At 40.1% G+C, this 18,003-nt stretch overlaps 1 protein-coding gene across 12 annotated transcripts in view; it reads left to right on the top strand.

The window, feature by feature from the left end:
- Nucleotides 1–18,003, top strand: part of LARP4B (La ribonucleoprotein 4B) — an 86,472-nt gene that overhangs the window by 53,992 nt on the left and 14,477 nt on the right. For 10 of the 12 annotated variants that reach the window (XR_014242796.1, XR_014242797.1, XM_082386024.1 and 7 more), the window contains 6 exons: nt 10,647–10,725; nt 11,457–11,593; nt 14,158–14,261; nt 14,843–14,953; nt 16,148–16,201; nt 16,284–16,493. Coding sequence is in view for 10 of the 12 variants with exons in the window: in XM_082386024.1 (XP_082242150.1) it covers nt 10,647–10,725; nt 11,457–11,593; nt 14,158–14,261; nt 14,843–14,953; nt 16,148–16,201; nt 16,284–16,493 (695 nt within the window). In the remaining 2 variants the exon portion in view is untranslated. The remainder of the gene's footprint in view (nt 1–10,646; nt 10,726–11,456; nt 11,594–14,157; nt 14,262–14,842; nt 14,954–16,147; nt 16,202–16,283; nt 16,494–18,003) is intronic. The other 2 variants (XM_082386025.1, XM_082386026.1) reach the window with 1 other exon arrangement.

Here is an 18,003-nt window from a genome sequence, read left to right as displayed (position 1 = left end):
TATGTTTCCTAGTTTCTCGTTAAAATTCTCACTGTGTTCATCTATCCTTCCCCTAGTTCAGTTAGCATTCTTATTACTAATGCTTTGAATTTTTTATCTGGTAAATTATTTATCTGTTTCATTAGGGGTTTTTACAGGGTTTTTTTCCTTTTCTTTCATTTGAAACATATTCCTCTGTCTTCTCATTTTGTTTAACTTTCTCTGTCTCTACGAAATTAGGTGAAACAGGTAACTATGATGGCTGGGGAGGGTGGTTTGGGGGGCCCATGGTGCTGGAACAGAAGCCTTGAGGGTTGAGTTTGAGCTGGTTCCATTCCCTCTAAATGTGTGCAGACCCCCTGACCCCACAGTGGTTCCTCCACCCTAGTGGAGAGCAGGCCAGAGCCAGAGGGGCTGGAGCGAGCTGGGGTGCACACTAGGTGGTCCCAACACGCCATCGGAGCCCCAGGCCATTTCTAGTCCGATACCTCTGTGCACACATGTACTGACAATGGCCACCCTCGCCCTGTTCAGAGGTTTGTGTGCTTTTAAAAATTCAGCTTGTTAAATCTTTCCCTAAACAGTGTACCTTTCACTGCTTCCTTTGATTCTCCTTTAAACTGACTCTTCTGTTGATGCAGAGGTGAGAGGTTCTGGTCCAGAGGCCTCACAGGGAATGTAAGACCTGAATAGTTCCTGAAAGGCAAATCAGATTTAAATAGGAGAAGCGGAAAACTGACTGTAGGGCAAAACGTCGATAAAAGTACAGAGAGGGAACGTTAATGTCGAAATTGAGAGTCAAACCCGAAAGCAGTTGGCTTTCTGTAAAAGGGATATTTAAAGCTTTTCAGAAGAAGGAAAAGAGGAAGAGAGCAGTTCTCTTTTGGGGTCCAGGGTGTGGGCCAGCATAGAAATGGCTGTAGGTAATGGGACACCAATTGCTCGCCTCTGATTTTGTTTCTGCCTTGATCTAAAAGACCAAACAATTTTTAAAACCCCAACAGACCTAAGGGGTAGGCTACACTCTCATTATTGCCAGTTGGATGGGAAAGCTTGAGTGGAAAGAAATAGCTCCCCCAAATTGGCTGCCAGCAGTTGAGCAGAGCAGCTGCCTGTGGAGCGTGTTCAGGCCCCTGTGTGACTGTCTGGAGACACGCTTGGGTTAGAGAAGCTTACATGACTGAGAAAGCCTGCCCTCCCTTTCTCACCGCCAGCTGTGGTGTTATGTACGAGAGGTACATAATAAGCACCGTGTAAGTGTTTGGCATTAAATATTTGTTTGTTTTCCCCTTGAAGGGGCCTCACGAAGACCTCATCCGCACGGTTGCTGCTTCGGTTGGCACTCACTGACCTTTGTGGTCACATGCCCGCCTGGACCCTTGCTTCCCTCCTCACTCTGCCTGAATTACACAGACCATCATTTCAGTTACTTCCTTGCATCTAACTTCTTCACAGTTGCTTAGCAAATGCCTCCAACTTGTTTAAAGATAATTCTCTACCTACTCTGTGTCTGTTCCTGAGCAGATAGACAGATGTGGCTGAAGAAAAAATTATAGCAGTGTGGAATGGTCTCATTTTCCGTTCACGGTCTCGGACTAGTGGGGCTGCGTGGCCCTGTGCAGCCCAGCTTCTGGACGGCTGTTTCACACCTACCAACCGTGGTGTATAGAGCATTAATGAAGCGTAATTGATGTACCATAAACATCACATGTTTGGAATATCCTAGCCTTTCTATAAGTTTTATTTTCCTTAGTTTAAAGCACAGTATTCAGTGCATTCTAGAATTGACTTGCTGATTCTTCCCTTCCTCACTGATTTCTCTACCTAATTTGATGAGGTGTGTGTACACATGAAAAACCATGACCCAGTCAAGATAACGAAGCTACCTGTGCCCTTCCTCCTGCCCGCTCCCTGCCCCTGCCAACCGCTCATCTGCTTCCTGTCACTGTAGATTAGTTTGGGGTTTTCTAGAATTTTATGTAAACGGAGTTTTATAGTATGTGCTCTTTTCCTCAGGCTTTTTTTACTTACTAATTTTGAGATTCATTCATGTAATAACATTTATGGGCCTTTCCTTTTTATTGCCAAATAGTATTCCATTCCATCATATACCACAGTTTGTTTTTCTATTCACCTGCTGATGAATATTTGGATTGTTTCCAGTTTGAGGCTCTTACAAATAAGGCTGCTGTGGACATTTATAAACAGGGGTTTGTATGTACATATGTTTTCATTTCTCTTGGGTAAATACATAGGAATGGAGTAGATGCATCATCTGTTAGGCATAGGTTTATCTTCTTAAGAAATGGTAGAGCTGTGTTCCGTAGCTGTACCCTTTGCACTCCCGCCTGCAGTGGATCAGAGCTCCAGCAGCTCCACGTCCTCACCAGCACTTGATACGGTCAGTCTTTTTAATGTTAGCCATTCTAAAAGGTAGGCAGTGGAATCTTATTGTGGTTTTACTTTGTATTTTCCTAATGACTAACGGTGCAAAACATCTTTTCATGTGTGTATGTTTTCTTTGGTGAAGAGTCTGTTCAAGTCTTTTGCCCATTTTCTTACTGGGTTGATTATTTATTATAGAGTTGAGAGTTCTTTGGGCACAAGTCTTTACCAGATATGTAACTTGCAAATACATCCTTCCAGTCTGTGGCTTGTCTTTTTGTTCTCCTAACAGTATCTTTTGAAAAGCAAAAGTTTAAAATCTTCTATATCGTCCAATTATGGATCTTGCTTTTGGTGTTTTTCCTGCGAAATCCTTATTTAATTCAAGGTTGCAAAGCTTTTCTACTATAAGTTGTATGATTTTAAATTTTACATTTTTTTTTTTAAATTACACTATACTAGGTGTGCTTTATTTATTTATTTATGGCTGTGCTGGATCCTCGTCTCTGCGCGAGGGCCCTCTCCAGTCGCGGCAAGCGGGGGCCACCCTTCATCACAGTGCGCGGGCCTCCCACCATCGCGACCATCGCGGCCTCTCTTGTTGCGGAGCACAGGCTCCAGACGCGCAGGCTCAGCAATTGTGGCTCACGGGCCCATTTGCTCCGCGGCATGTGGGATCCTCCCAGACCAGGGCTCGAACCCGTGTTCCCTGCATTGGCAGGCAGACTCCCAACCACTGCGCCACCAGGGAAGCCCATAAATTTTACATTTTTTAGGTCTGTGGCCCATTTTAAGTTAATTTTTGTATGTGGTGTGAGGTGTGAAGCAAAGTTCTTTTTTGTTTTTTTCTCACATGTAGATATGCAACTGTTCCAGTACCATTCGTCAGAAACTGTTCCAGTACCATTCGTCAGAAAGACTCTCCTTTCCCCACTGCACTGCCTTTGTGCCTCTGTCAGAATCATTTGTCCCTGAGTATGTCGGTTTGTCTCTGGACTGTCTCTTCTCCATCCATCTCTTGGGACAACAAAACCACGCTGTTTTGCTTACTGTAAATAATTCTTAAAAACAGGTAGTATTAGCCTTCCAGTTTTGTTCTTTTTCAGAGTTATTTTGGCTATTCTAGGTCCTCTCCATTTCCATGCAAATTAGAATGAGCCGGTCAATTTCTATAGAATGCTGAGATTTTTATTGGGATTTCATTGACTGTAGATCAGCTGGAGAAGATTGACATCTTGGCTAGCTGTTCATGACATGGTGTATGTCTCCACTTGTTCAGATCTTCTTTAATCTCTCTTGACTGTATTTTTCAGTTTTCAACCTACTGGCTTTTCACATCTTTTGTCCAATTTATCCTTAAGTATCTCATATTTTTTGGTGCTATTGTAAGTGGTTTTTAAAAATTCAATCTGCAACTATTTGTTACCAGTAGATAGAAATATAATTAATTTTTATAAATTGATATCATACCCTGAAAACTTGTTAAGCTCACTTATTAGTTTTAGAAACTATTTTGTAGATTCTGTTGGATGTTCTATATAGGCTATCATGTTATCTGTGAATAAATTCAGTTTTATTTCCTACCAATTTGGTGCCTTTTATTCCTTTATCTTGCCTGGTTGCACTAATTAGATCTTTCCTTACAAAGGTGAACAGATGTGGTGAGAGCAAACACCTGACTGATCTTAGGGAGGAAAACATTGTCTTTCACCATTAAGTATAATGTTAGTTGTAGTTCTGCATATATGACCTTTATCGGTTGACAGGTACCCTTCTGTTATGATTTGCTTAGAGTTTTAAAGAGGAATGGTTAAAGAGGAATTTGTGATACTTTTTCTTCATCTATGGCAATGATCAAATATTTTTTTCTTTTTTAGTGTGTTAAGATGAATTACATTGATTTTTTTTTTTTTAATGTTTAACCAACCTTAAATTCCTGGGGTAAGCCTCACTGGGTCAGGATGTAATACACTTCTGATACATTGTTGGATTAGACTGGCTATAATTTTGCTTAGAATTTGTACACTTGTGTTCATGAGGAATATTGCTCTATAGTTTTATTTTTGATGTTTTCCCTCCTATTAAATTTTTGGGAAGAGTTTATTTCTTCCTTAAATGAAGAATGAAGCCATCTGAGCCTAGAGTATTGATTGTGGGAAAGTTGTCAGCTACAGTTTGTTTTTTTATATAGGGCTACTCAGGTATATTTCTTCTTGAGAAAGCTTTGGTTACTTATGTCTTTACTTATGTACTTTGTCCATTTCATCTAAATTTTCAGTTATTGCATAGAATTGCTCATAATATTCTGTTTATACTTTTAATATCTGTAGAATCTGTAGTCATGTCACATCACTCATTCCTGTTATTGGTAATTTGTCTTTTCTCCCCTCCACCCCCTAGTCAATCTGGGTAGAGATTTGTCAATTTTATTCATCTCATTTGGATCATAAGTCAGAGCCTATGGTCTCTGCCTTTAATTTAAATGTTTAGAACATTAACGTTTACTGCGGTAATTGACATGGTTAGGTTTGAGTCTCTCACCTTGCTATTTGTTTTAGAATAGCTTTAGACTTACAGAAAAATTGAGAAGATTGAGTACAGAGAGTTCCCACAGACGCAGCATTCATTTTCTCCTGTTAACATTTTACATTTATATGATATATTTGCCACAATTACTGAACCAGTGTTGGTACGTTTTACCTAATGTCCTTTTTCTGTCCCAGGACACCATGTTACATTTAGTTGATATGTGTTCTTAGGCTCCTCTTGGGTGTAACAGTTTCTCAGACTTTACTTGTTTTTGATAACCTTGATAGTTTTGAGCAGTACTGGTCAGTTATTTTGTATGGTACTGGAATTCATTTGATGTTTTTCTCATCGTGATGGGTTTGAGGGAAGGAATACCACAGAGGTCAAAAGCAGTTTTCATCCCATCATTTTAAGGGTACATACTATCAGCATGATTTATTACGGTTGATGTTGACCTTGACCAGTTGGCTGAAGTAGGTTTATTATTAGCTTTCTCAACTGTGAAGTTACTCTTTTTTTCCTCCCTCTTTCCATGTGGTGCTCTTTGGAAGGAAGTCACTGACTGTACCCAGCCTACACTTAAGGAATGACCCCTTCATGAGGGCAGAGAATCTACGTAAATAACTTGGAACTCTTATGCATAGGGATTTGTCTCTTCTCCCTCATTTATTTATTTGTTCAGCCATTGACTTGTATCAGTGTGGACTCATGGGTGTTTATTGTATCCATGTGTAAAAATCATCACTGCTTTATTTGATTGCTCAGATGCTCTACCTTTGGCCATTGGAAGCTCTTCTAGTTGGCTCCTCCATCTGACCTACCCCATCAGTGAAGGGTTTGTTGTTGTTGTTGTTGTTGTTTTCTCATTCTCCCTGCTCTGGTCCTAGAATCAGCCATTTCTTCAAGGAACCTTGGTTCCTTGTACTGGAAAATGGTATTTTATAAGAAAGCAAGCTTCCATACTTATCCATGCAGTTAGCATTTCTGGTATTCTTTATTCCTGTGTGTAAATCCTGATCTCCCTCTCTTGGCCTTAAAGATGCTGTGGTGCTCTCTTTTTACCTGCATTATTTCTGATAACGCTATCATCCTTAACTTTGTTCCACTGTTTAAAATCTTGCTGCTTTTAAGATTTTCCTCATTATAGTGGTTTTGAGTATTTTGATTATGATGTATCTTAAAGGTAATCTTCTTGTTTCTTGTGGTTGGGGTTTGTTGAGCTTCTTGATCTGTGATTTGTAAATGTTTTCATCAAACTTGGAATATCTCGGCTGTAATTTCTTCAAATGCTCCTCCCCCACCTTGCCATTTCTTCTCCTACATGATCTCTGGTTATACCTATATTAAGTCCCTCGAAGTGATCCTCTGTCCTTTTTAAAAATAATCTTATTTCTCTGTTTCATTTTGGAAAGTTTCTCTTATATCTTCAAGTTCACTAGTCTTCTATCTGATCAGTTGTTAATTTCACAAACTATATTTTTGATATCAGACATTGTAGTTTTCATCTGTACAAATTCTATTTGGGTCTTTTTTTATATTTTTCATGTTTCTGCCTAACCTTTGGAGCATGTGGGGTACAGGTAGGATAACCATTACAATGTCTTTGTCAGTTAATGTTAACATCTGTGCGGGATAGGTTTCTTTACACTCACTGTAATTTTTGGTTGGACTGGATTTGACTTTGTTAGGTACTTAATATTTTTATATTTCTATAAATATTTTGGTTCTTGTTCCAGGATGCCACAAAGTTACTTGGAAACAAATTGATCCTTTCATATCTTGTTTTATGATTTGTTAGGCATGAGTGGAGCAGTGCTCAGTCTGGGGCTCATTATTTCCCACTTCTGAGGCCAGACCCTTCTCTCCTCTTGCCAGTGTGTTTGGGGCTCTGTGAGCATGAGGTCTTCCAGGCCAGCTGGTGGAGCAGGCACTGTGGAGCAGGATATGTGAGCTCCCTTCTTCCTTTCAAGTGGTTCTTTCCTGGCCTCAGGGAGTCCATCATACCTGTGCTGTGCATAGAACACGCGCCTGCCTCCGGGGGTTCCCCCGCGCCTCTGGGCGCCCTCCCAGTGCACTCTGTCCCGCACCCTGAACTCATTGAGCCCGCTGGCTTCCATCTGCTTCCCGCTTCCTGAGCCCGGGCCCACAACCATCGTGTGTCTATCTCTCAGGAGCCAATGCTCTACATCTGGAACACTTGCTTCACTTATTCTTTTTTATTTTTTTTAAATAAAAAAAATACTTATTCAAAACCCACCACGTGCCAGATTTACTTAGGACACATCAGTGAATATGATCGATGAAAGCCTTTGCCCTACTGGTGCTTACGTCTTATCGGGCAGAGACAGACTGTTCATAATACACATAATAAATATGTTCGTGTTATATAATGTAAGGGTGATAAACACAGTGAAAAAGACAAATCATGGTAGGGGAGGTTACAGTTTTTTCTAGCTTTATTTAGGTATAATTGACACGTAAAAATTAATTATACTTAAGGTATACAGCAACATGATGGTTTGATACCCATCACTTCACATACTTACCTTTTTTTTTTTGGTATGCTGAGAACACAAGATCTACTCTCAGCAAATTTCAAGTACACAATACAGTATTATTAATTATAATCACCACGCTGTACATTAGATCCCCAGAACTTATTCATCTTATAACTGAAAGTTTGTACCCTTGGATCAACATCTTTCCATTTTCCCACCTCCAGCCCCTGGCAGCCATGGTTCTACCCTCTGGTTCCATGTGTTCAGTTTTTTTAGATTCCACATATACGTGACATTGTGTAGTTTTTTGGGGTTCTGTCTGACTTATTTCACTTAGCATAATATTCTCCAGATTCATTCATGTTTTTGCAAATGGCAGGATTTCCTTCTTTCTTGTGGAATAATATTCCATTTTGTGTGTGTGTGTGTGTGTGTGTGTGTGTGTGTATATATACCACATTTTTTTTTATCCATTCATCCATCAGTAGACTAGGTTGTTTCCACGTCTTGGCTATTGTAGATAATACTCGAGTGAACATGGAGGTGCAGACATATCTTTGAGATCCTGATTTCCTTTCCTTTGTATATATGCCCACTGGTGGGATTGCTGGATCATGTGGTAGTGAGTACTATTTTTAAGTTCATGAGGAACCTCCACACTTTTCCATAGTGTTCCATTGGCTGCACCAATTTACATTCCCACCAATAATACACAGGGGGTCCCTTTTCTTCACATCCTTGCCAACACTTGTTGTTACCTTTTTTTGATAATAACAATTCTAACAGGTGTGAGGTGATCCTCATTGTGGTTTTTGACTTGCACATCCCTAGTGATGAGAGATATTGAACATCTTCTCATGTGCCACTTGGCCATCTGTATGTCTTCTTTGGAAAAATGTCTATTTAGGTCTTTTACCCATTTTTTAATCAGAGTTTTTTTTGCTACTGAGTTGTGTGAGTTCCTTATATGTTTCGGATATTAACCCTTTATCAGGTACATGATTTGTAAATATTTTCTCCTGTTCAGTAGGTTGCTTTTTCATTTTGTTGATGCTTTCCTTGGCTGTACAAAAGCTTTTGAATGGAATGTAGTGTCCCACTTGTTTATTTTTGCTTTTGTTGCCTGTGCTTTTGGTGTCATATACAAAAAAATTGTTGCCAAGACCGATGTATAGGACATTTTTTCCTATATATTTTTCTGTAGTTTTATGGTTTCAGGTCTTACATTTAAGTCTTTAATTCATTTTGAGTTGGTTTTTGTATATGATATAAGATAAGGGTTCCATTTAATTCTTTTGCATGTGGCCATCAGCTTTTCCCACACTGTTTATTGAAGAGACTGTCCTTTCCCCCTTAAGTATTCTTGGCAGCCTTGTTGAAAATCAGTTGATGATAAATATGTGGGTTTATTTCTGGGCTCTCAATTCTGTTCCATTGGTCTATATGTCTGTTTTTATGCCAGTACCATACTTTTTTGATTACTATAGCTTTTTAAAGTAGTTTGAAATCAGGAAGTATGATGCTTCCACTTTTGTTCTTCATTCTCAAGATTGCTTTTGCTATTCAGTGTCTTTGTGGTTCCATACAAATTTTAGGATTGTTTGATGTATTTATGTGAAAAATGCCATTGGAATTTTGATAGGAATTGATTGTATTGAATCTGTAGATTGCTTTGGAAATTTTTACATGGAGATTTTCACAATATTAATTATTCCAATCCAGGAACATGGGGTATCTTTTCATTTATTTGTCTTTAATTTCTTTCATCAATATCTTAAAGTTTTCAGCTTACAGATCTTTCTCCTCCTTGGTTGGATTTATTCCTAGGTATTTAATTCTTTTGGATGCAGTTGTGAAAGGGATTGTTTTCTTAATTTCTTTTTCGGGTAGTTTGTTGTTAGTGTATAGAAATACAGTTGGTGTCACAAGTCACGTAGGCTTTCTTCCTCGTTCTGCATTCTTTTTTCTCTTTGTTCCTGTAACTGGCTAATTTCACGTGACCTGTCTTCGAGCTTGCTGATTCTTCCTTCTGCACAATTAGGTCTGCCCGTGCCCTGTGGTTTTCTCCTTTGTGTCATATTCTACCTGTTTACTGTTGACTTGTTTGACTATTGATTGCCTCCCAATGAGAGCAGACACTGCCTCACTGAGGATGAATAAGCAGTTCTACAGCAGTGCCCGGCATGCAGGAGATAGCTAAAGGAGAGACAGGACATATCTGTTCAATGTGAATTTAAATGGTGCTCAGGAGAGGCCTTTCTGGATGAAGGAATGAAATGAGATTGTGGTTTCAACGGCCATTGCTGATTTTGTCTCATTTGCTCCATTGGTTTTGTTTGTTTTGTTTTGTTTTTTGCTGGTGGGGGATGGATTTTGTTAAAGCTCTTTATATAAAACACACATGAGCTCTCTGTCCTTATTTGTCATCAGTGTTCCCACTTTGTCTTTGCTTTTTTGATGGTCTTTAACTTTGACTTTTAAAATACAAGTGTCTCTTGTTAGAAAGTTCTTCATGTATCATTATGCCATGCAAATCTATGTAGTAGTGCGCAAAAAAACTTTTAAGTTATTTTGATTATTTCCTGTATATTTTATTATATTTTTAGTATCTCGTGTGCTTCTAAGTTACCTGAAAATCCTTTTTGAATTGAGACAAAGCATTAAATAAGCTTATACTTATTTTGTAATAAAAAGCACCTGCTAAACTTTGCTAATAAATCCTACTCCTCAGGGGTTTTTTTTGTTTTTTTTTTGGCTGCGTTGGGTCTTCGTTGTTGCTCGCGGCGTGCAGGGGCTACTCTTCCTTGCAGTGCATGGGCTTCTCATCGCAGTGGCTTCTCTTGTTGCGGAGCATGGGCTCTAGGTGCTTGGACTTCAGTACTTGTGGCTCGCAGGCTCGGTAGTTGTGGCTCACGGGCTCTAGAGTTGTGGTGCGTGGGCTTAGTTGCTCCGCGGCATGTGGGATCTTCCCTTACCAGGGATCGAACCCGTGTCCCCTGCATTGGCAGGTGGATTCCTAACGACTGTGCAACCAGGGAAGCCCTCAGGTTATTTTTTGAAACTGTGTTTTTGTTTGGGGGAGAGGGGTTTTTTTGGTTTGTTTTTTTGCCTATGATTGCCTTGTAAAATATCATTTTTGTTATATTCTGTATACATTATGTAGATAAATTACTATGTATATTGAAAACATTAGAATTGCTATACTGAATCATGTGCTTGGTAAATTTAAGCCATTTTTCCATTGCTTCTCTGTAGGAGGAAATGAATCTCAACCAGAAAGCCAGGAAGACCCCCGGGAAGTACTTAAAAAAACATTGGAATTCTGCTTGTCTAGGTGAGGATGGTAGTGTTTTTCTAGTATCTGATATCTAAGGTGTTGTGCACTGCTACTATGTACAGATGTCATGCTTTACACGGAAGGAGTATCTGTTAACATCTGTGTCTGTACGTCCATCTGTAGGAAGTCGAGATCCCCCCTACCCCCATCCCCTCCCCACGGACTTGGACTCTGATGGTGGGGCCATAGGTGGTCAGCCTCACAGGTTGTAGTCGTGGGTCATGCTGTTGGTCACTTTACTGCTTTTCCGTCCTCTGCTGCAGAGGGCTGTTGAGGCCAGAGTTGGAGTCACAGCCCCTCTAACAAGTGTTCCAGCCTGAACTGAACTGCAGGCACTCTGGGCACCAGCCCTTCTTGGCCTTATCACATTTTTCTTACTTTTTCATTCTCTTAGCTGGGTTTCCTTACTTTAAGAAGTTGTGTTTCTATTTTTAAAAAGCTACTCAAACACTTTTTAGAACAAAGATAAGCTATAAATACATTTTTTAAAAGATTTACCTGCTCATTAATTTTGATCATATAAAGTGCAGTACACTTTTACTTTTGCTCTCTCTGCCTCCCCAGATGTCTTTGACAAAATCGACCTAAGGTCAGAGAGATGGCAAATCGCAGGGGCGGGGTTTGAACTCAGCTCTCACTCCAGGGCAGTACCGTGCCACACTCGTGCCTCTTGTGAAGCTTCCTTTTAAAGAAGTTGTGAATTAAGAGAGATTGTCTTCTTTCTCCAGGGAGAACCTTGCTAGTGACATGTACCTTATATCGCAGATGGACAGTGATCAGTACGTGCCAATCACCACGGTAGCTAACCTGGACCACATCAAGAAGCTCAGCACCGACATGGACCTGATTGTCGAGGTGCTGAGGTGTAAGTAGACTGCAGCCCAGGCTGCATCGTACGTGGTCTTGACAGCAATTTTCTTGCCAGTGTGATGCTTAGATTCACAGCCATTCGTGCTAAGGTACCCGGCCTGGCGTCACAGATGGGCCATTGTAGGTTTTCTAGCAGGTGTGTGGTGGTATCTCATTGTAGTTTTAATTTCTATTTCTTTAGTGCCTGATGACACTGGGCAGTCTTTTCATGTGCTGCCTTTCTGAGCTGTCTGTTCAGATGCCCCACCCCCACCACTTTTTTTTTAATTAGTTTTATTACAGGTGAGATTTGAGGGGCGTATATTTGTGTGCAATTTGAGATGCATGTATCTGTATTTGTCCTTATTGGAGATGTGATTTGCAAATACATTCTCCCAGTCTGTGGCTTCTCTTTTTGTTCTAATAATGTCTTTTGAAAAGCAGAGTTTTCAATTTTTTTATATAGTCCAGTTTATTAATTTTTTTCTTTTATGGATCTTGCTTTTGGTATTGTGCTTAAGAAATCTTTGCTTAATTCAGGGTCAAAAGGATTTTCTCCTAGAAGTTTTAGTTTTAGGGTTTACATTTTTAGGCCTGTGATCTATTGTCAGCTGATTTTTGTATGTGGTATGAGCTCTCTACCCCCTTGCGTGTGAATGTGCTGCTCTTCCAGCGCATTTGTTGAAAACACTCTGCTTCTCCACTGCACTGCCTTTGTGAGAATCATTTATCCCTGTATGTGTGGGTTTCTCTCTGGGTCGTATGTCTGTCCTCGATCTATTTTGTCTGTTTTGATGCCATTGCTGTAGTGTCTGGATGGTACTGGCTTTTATAGTACATCTTAGAGTAGTTGCAAAATCTCCAGCTTTGTTTTGGCTCTTCCAAATGCTTGGCATTTCCATGTGAATTTTAGAATCGACGTTTTGGTTTTTCAAAAGGTCCTATTGGTATTTTTACTGGGATTACATGAAATCTATAAATCAATTTGGGGAGTATTGACATTTTAACAATATTGGGTTTTCCAATTCATGAACATAGGATATCTCTCCATTCATTTAGAAAAATCTTAAAAATTTTTATCTTGGCAATGTTTTGCAGTTTTCATACTGCAGGTGTTTCATATCTTACCAGATTTATAACTAAGTATTTCGTATTTGGGCATAAATATTTTTATTTCAATTTCTAGTTGTTCGGTGCTAGTATGTAGAAATACAATTTATTTTTGAATATTAATCTTGTATACTTAAAGCTTTTGAACCTCACAATTCTAGTTTTTTATGGAAATTGTATCAGATTTTCTACATAGAGCTCAGCTTGAATGAAAGTAAATGAAAAGGTTACCTTCTTACACCCAGTCTGGGTGCATGTAATTTCTATTTCTTGCATTATTGCCCTGGCTTAAGCCTCCAGTGCTGTGTTGAATGGAAGTGGGGAGAGTCAGCATCCTTGCCTTGGCCCATCTTCTAGTAAGAAAGATGCTAGACGTTGGTTTTTTTGTAAGTGAGGAGGTTTCCCTTCTATTCCTAGTTAGCTGAGAATTTTTATCAGAAATGAACGTTGGATTTTGTCAAATGCTTCTGCATCTATGAGATAGTTGTGTGGGGTTTTTTTTTTGTTTTTTAGTCCATTAATATGGTGAATTACATTGCTTATCTCTTTTGGTAAACCAACCTCGCATTACTGAGAAAAATCCACTTGTCATTCATTATGTATTCCCATCTTTATATATTTTTAGATTCAATTTGGCAAAATTTGGTAAGAATTTTTATTGTTCATGGGAGATATTGGTCTGTAGTTTTCTTGTTTTGTAATGCCTTTGTTTAGTTTGGGTATCAAAGAACTGCTGGCTTCATAGGTTGAAGTGGAAAGTACTTTCTTAAGTTCAGAAGAGTTTGTACTATAGAATTGTTATTTTTTTCTTGACATTTGGTAGGATTCTCCAGAAACCACATGGGCCTTGAGTTTTCTTTTCTCTCATGGATCCTACTTCCCAAAAGTTAGCTTTGGTACTAAGGGATGTTTCCATTTCTGATGTTGGTAATATATGTCTTCATGGTGGTACACAGCTCTGAGCCCTGATTTTGATCCTGTGTGCTATGACCTGAGTCTGCATGTGATAGAATTTCGTAGAGTGACACCAAAAAACAAAACCTAACAAAAGGAGATAAGTCAAAAGCTGGTGAAACCTGAGTTGGGCCTGTCCCCGTGCTGGCAGTGTTGACCCTTGTTTAGATGGTGGATTGTGGTCGTGTAAGATCCATCGTTAGGGAAGGCTGAGTGAAGGGTGCTTGACAACTTCTGTGAGTTCAAAATTAAGTCGTAAGGAGACAGGAAAAAGCTCCCACAGGGCTCCCCAGAGTCCCTAATTGTAATGTGCAAGATTGGTCTAAAACCTTTTGATAGCTTGTGTTAAGCTATCAAGACTTTTGATAGTTTTCCCATCGTATACAGCTTTCTTTAATGCGTCTGGCGATGTAGTCTAACACGTCCCGCTAGAGTATCTATGTTAGGTCACGATGTAGTGCAAATGGTTGATTTGTTTTAATATTTGTGTATCATCCATTTCTCTTCTCTATACAGCTTTACCTTTAGTCCAAGTGGATGAGAAGGGAGAAAAAGTAAGGCCAAATCAGAATCGTTGCATAGTAATATTACGTGAAATACCTGAATCCACCCCTATAGAAGTAAGTCATTTCTCCTCTGAAGGAAACTTGGACTTTTTTGGGTGGGTTTTTTTGTTTGTTTCTGTGGTTTTTGGAAGATGTATTTTAAAGCAAAAATACGTACAGTAACACTTTTTTCCCAAGATTTACACACTCTGATAGTTACAGTGTGATTCATTTGTAAGAGTGGTTCTCAAACTTTTTGGTCTCAGGGCTCCATTACACATTTCACGCTGAAAAAAGTAGTGAGAGTTTATGGTAACTTCAGTATTTAGAAGTTAGAAAGAGAAAAGGTTTAAATATTTATTCATTTTAAAATAAGAATAGTAAACCAACAGGTTGAGGCAGAGAACATATTTTTATGTTAAATCACTTTCCAAAACAAATTTTCACTATGAGAAGGATGCAGTGAACACCAGTGTGGCCTGTGGCTTGATCTGAGCCGACGTGCCAGTATTGGTGCATTTCTGGGTTTAATTTGACTGGCTGTGCTGGGGTTGTCTTCTAGGCATCTGTCCTTAAGACTGGGCGCCGTGTTTCTTTGGTGAGGACAAACAGTGGCATAGTTGAGAATTAATTTCTAACCTCTCTGTTTCCTGTAGGAAGTAGAAGCACTATTTAAAGGAGATAACTTACCGAGATTTATAAACTGTGAATTTGCCTATAATGATAATTGGTTTATTACATTTGAAACAGAAGCAGATGCACAACAGGTAAGCTCTTCCTCCCCCTACCCCCTACCCTGTTCTGCCACAAAGGACAGAGTTTACCAGTACTTAGCAGTCAGTACATAGTGGGACTAAACGTGGGCACGGAGATTACGATCACATGTGGTGTTGAGTGTGAACATAAGGTGCAGGGAAATCAGGTTGAAGAAACCTAAATAAGTGTGTGTGTAGACAGTTTTGTAGCGATGTGAAAAGCATAGACGTTATTTTCTAAGGACATGTAAGACAGGCAGCCTAGGAAAACTGGTTCTTTTCTTATCTCTGTACGGAGAAAGGTTTTAATATTTGAAAAGTATTTGGGAAATTTGAACCTAACTCTAACTTTCCCTGGGCAACCTTGTATTACAAGGTGCTTGAAAAGGCATTGAGAAGCTCTGTGAGAGACATGGAGTTCAGACGGCTCCCTGCCCTTGAAGGAAGTATCATATTCAGGGGAAACTCTAGCCTGCATAAAGGAATGGTAGTAGAGTATGAGGCGTTAACATGGTGAGGCTGCTGTGGGTTCAGAAGAGAGAAACAAGAATCTGAAAGATGGGTCTTAATTGGATGGAAGGGAAAGAAGGACGAGGAGGAGCAAGGTGATGGGAGGTGAGAAAAGGCATGTTTGTGGAGCAGGTGCAAGCCCCCCTTGCCTGCGTGGGGAATATGGCCTGAGGCTGAGTCAGATGGGTCAGAGCCTTTGGAGTTATGTAGGAGAATTTGGAGCAGAATCAGGAGCTTCACAGATAATGACTTTTGAATATTGCGATCCTAATCCTTTCATTACCTAAACTGTAATTCCAAGTTCGTATCGGGGTTATTACTAGGACCTTGTTATCCATTGTTTTCCCGGGTAAGGATTCTTAGCCTATGATCTGTGGGTTGCTTTTATGGTTTCTGTTAACACTTACAAAATTGTATACAAACACTGTTCATGAGAATTTTTTTCCTTTTTTTCTTTTTTATTGACATACAATCAATTTACAATATTACATTAATGAGAATTTTGGATAGGGGCTCCATAGCTCTTATCAGGATCTTTTAAGAAATCTGTGACCCAAAAAGGTTAAGAATCACTGTGCTAGGTCCTGTCCACTATATTTTAACTATATAATTGCTTATTTGAGGTGCTGAATTAATTGTAGGTTCATCTTATTTATAAGATTAACACAATGGTGTTATGAATGATTTTGTCTTCAGGCTTACAAATATCTGCGAGAAGAAGTCAAAACTTTTCAAGGAAAACCAATTAAGGTAAGCAAGACCATTGGTTATACTTTATCTGCAAACCAGTGTCCCTAAGTGTTCTAACAGAAACTTACATGTTTTCAAACAGGCACGGATAAAAGCGAAGGCAATAGCTATAAACACATTTTTGCCAAAGAATGGCTTTAGACCTCTGGACATGAGCCTGTACACGCAGCAGCGCTACACCGCATCGTTTTACTTACCTCCGGTCTACAGCCCCCAGCAGCAGTTTCCTCTGTACAGCCTGATCGCCCCCCAGACATGGTCAGCGACACATAGCTATCTTGATCCGCCCTTGGTGAGTCCTGGCTTCAATGGAGCTTCTATGGCAGACAACCCTGTCGCAGACACTGGGTGCTTTGGAGAATAAGATCTTCCTCTAACAGGGGAAACCAATACGGATGCCGTTTGCCATAGTAAAACAGGCCTTCAAGTTCTCTGGTGGATTTTCAGTTTAATTGGGAGATAAATATGGAACTGTGTAAATTTTAAAAGACCTTTCCAATAATGAGATCCCCATCCTTTGCCTGGTTTGCCTCCCCTCCTGTCTAGCATTGCCTTTCCTAAGCTGTGTAATCCCTAGAAAAACACAAAATGTGATTACGAGCTGTAGGCTAGCCGGAGTCCTTCTGAGCACAGAGGGGAATCCAACAGGACATGGTTTGAAGGAGAAAAGGGTGTTTAATAGGCTTCTAACAATCCAGGACAAGTGGAAGACATACAGACAGGCCTCGTTTTATTGCGCTTTGCAGATACTCCGTTTTTTTGGTTTTCTTTTTTTACAAATTGCAGGTTGTGGCAACCCTGCATTGAGCAAGTCTTTTGGTGCCATTTTTCTAACAGCGTTTGCTCACTTTGTGTCTCTGTGTCACATTTGGTAATTCTCACAGTATTTCAAACTTTTTCATTATTATTATATTTGTCATGGTGATCTGTCATCAGTGATCTTAGACTCACTGAAGGCTCAGAGGATGATTAGCAGTTTTTAGCAATAAAGTATTTTTTTATTGAGGTGTGTACATTGTTTTTTTAAGGTATAATACTATTGTACACTTAGACAATAGGATAGTGTAAACATAATTTTCATGCTCACTGGGAAACCAAAAAATTTGTGTGACTTGCTTTATTGTGACATTTGCTTTATTGCTGGAACTGAACCCACGGTATCTCTGAGGTCTGCCTGTACTGTCTTATAAGCTTTATTTCTCACACCAGCCCTACAGCTGGCTGGAGTGATTGATTTTTACAGATTTTGGCCTGTTTAAGCCCTGTGGTTAGAATCGATAGATGTGTAATGGATCCATCACTTTTCTCCAGCTGTGCTGCGGTAGATGTTAGCGTGATTGGTGGGCCATGTCTGGCAATTGCAAGAGTCTGATGGAGCGGGATGTGAGAATCAGGGCTGCTCTGCAGAGGGCGGGCCATGGGGAAGGTTGTGGTCAAAGAGCAGGAACTGAGTAACCCTGAAGGTACGGCTGTGGCCAAGTCAGGGGGAGTCAGGACCACTGATGGTGAGAGGGCAGGCATGGGGGAGGGAGCGTTGGTGCACCTGGGTACCTGGTGCCTGTTTTGCACAGAATGTCAAGATGCGTGTCCAGGAAAGACACATGTCGGACAGGCGACAATTGTGTGAATCTCTGAGTATTTCTGAGCTAAAGCAGAAGCTGAAGCAGGGACTGGGAGGGGAGGTTGGTAAGATCTGTCAGGGCCAGACCATCCAGGCCTTGAGTGTGTCCTGAGGCATGAGGGCCGGGAGGATGGATGGGGAGAAGGGACAGCCCTCAGGAGCCCAGGGCCAGCGTGGGACG

Source organism: Balaenoptera borealis (genome assembly GCF_965194805.1).
Source record: "Balaenoptera borealis genome assembly, chromosome: 3".
Classification (NCBI taxonomy): Eukaryota; Metazoa; Chordata; class Mammalia; order Artiodactyla; family Balaenopteridae; genus Balaenoptera; species Balaenoptera borealis.
The sequence above is the reverse complement of the archived record's forward strand: the minus strand, read 5'-3'. Positions and strand labels throughout refer to the sequence as shown.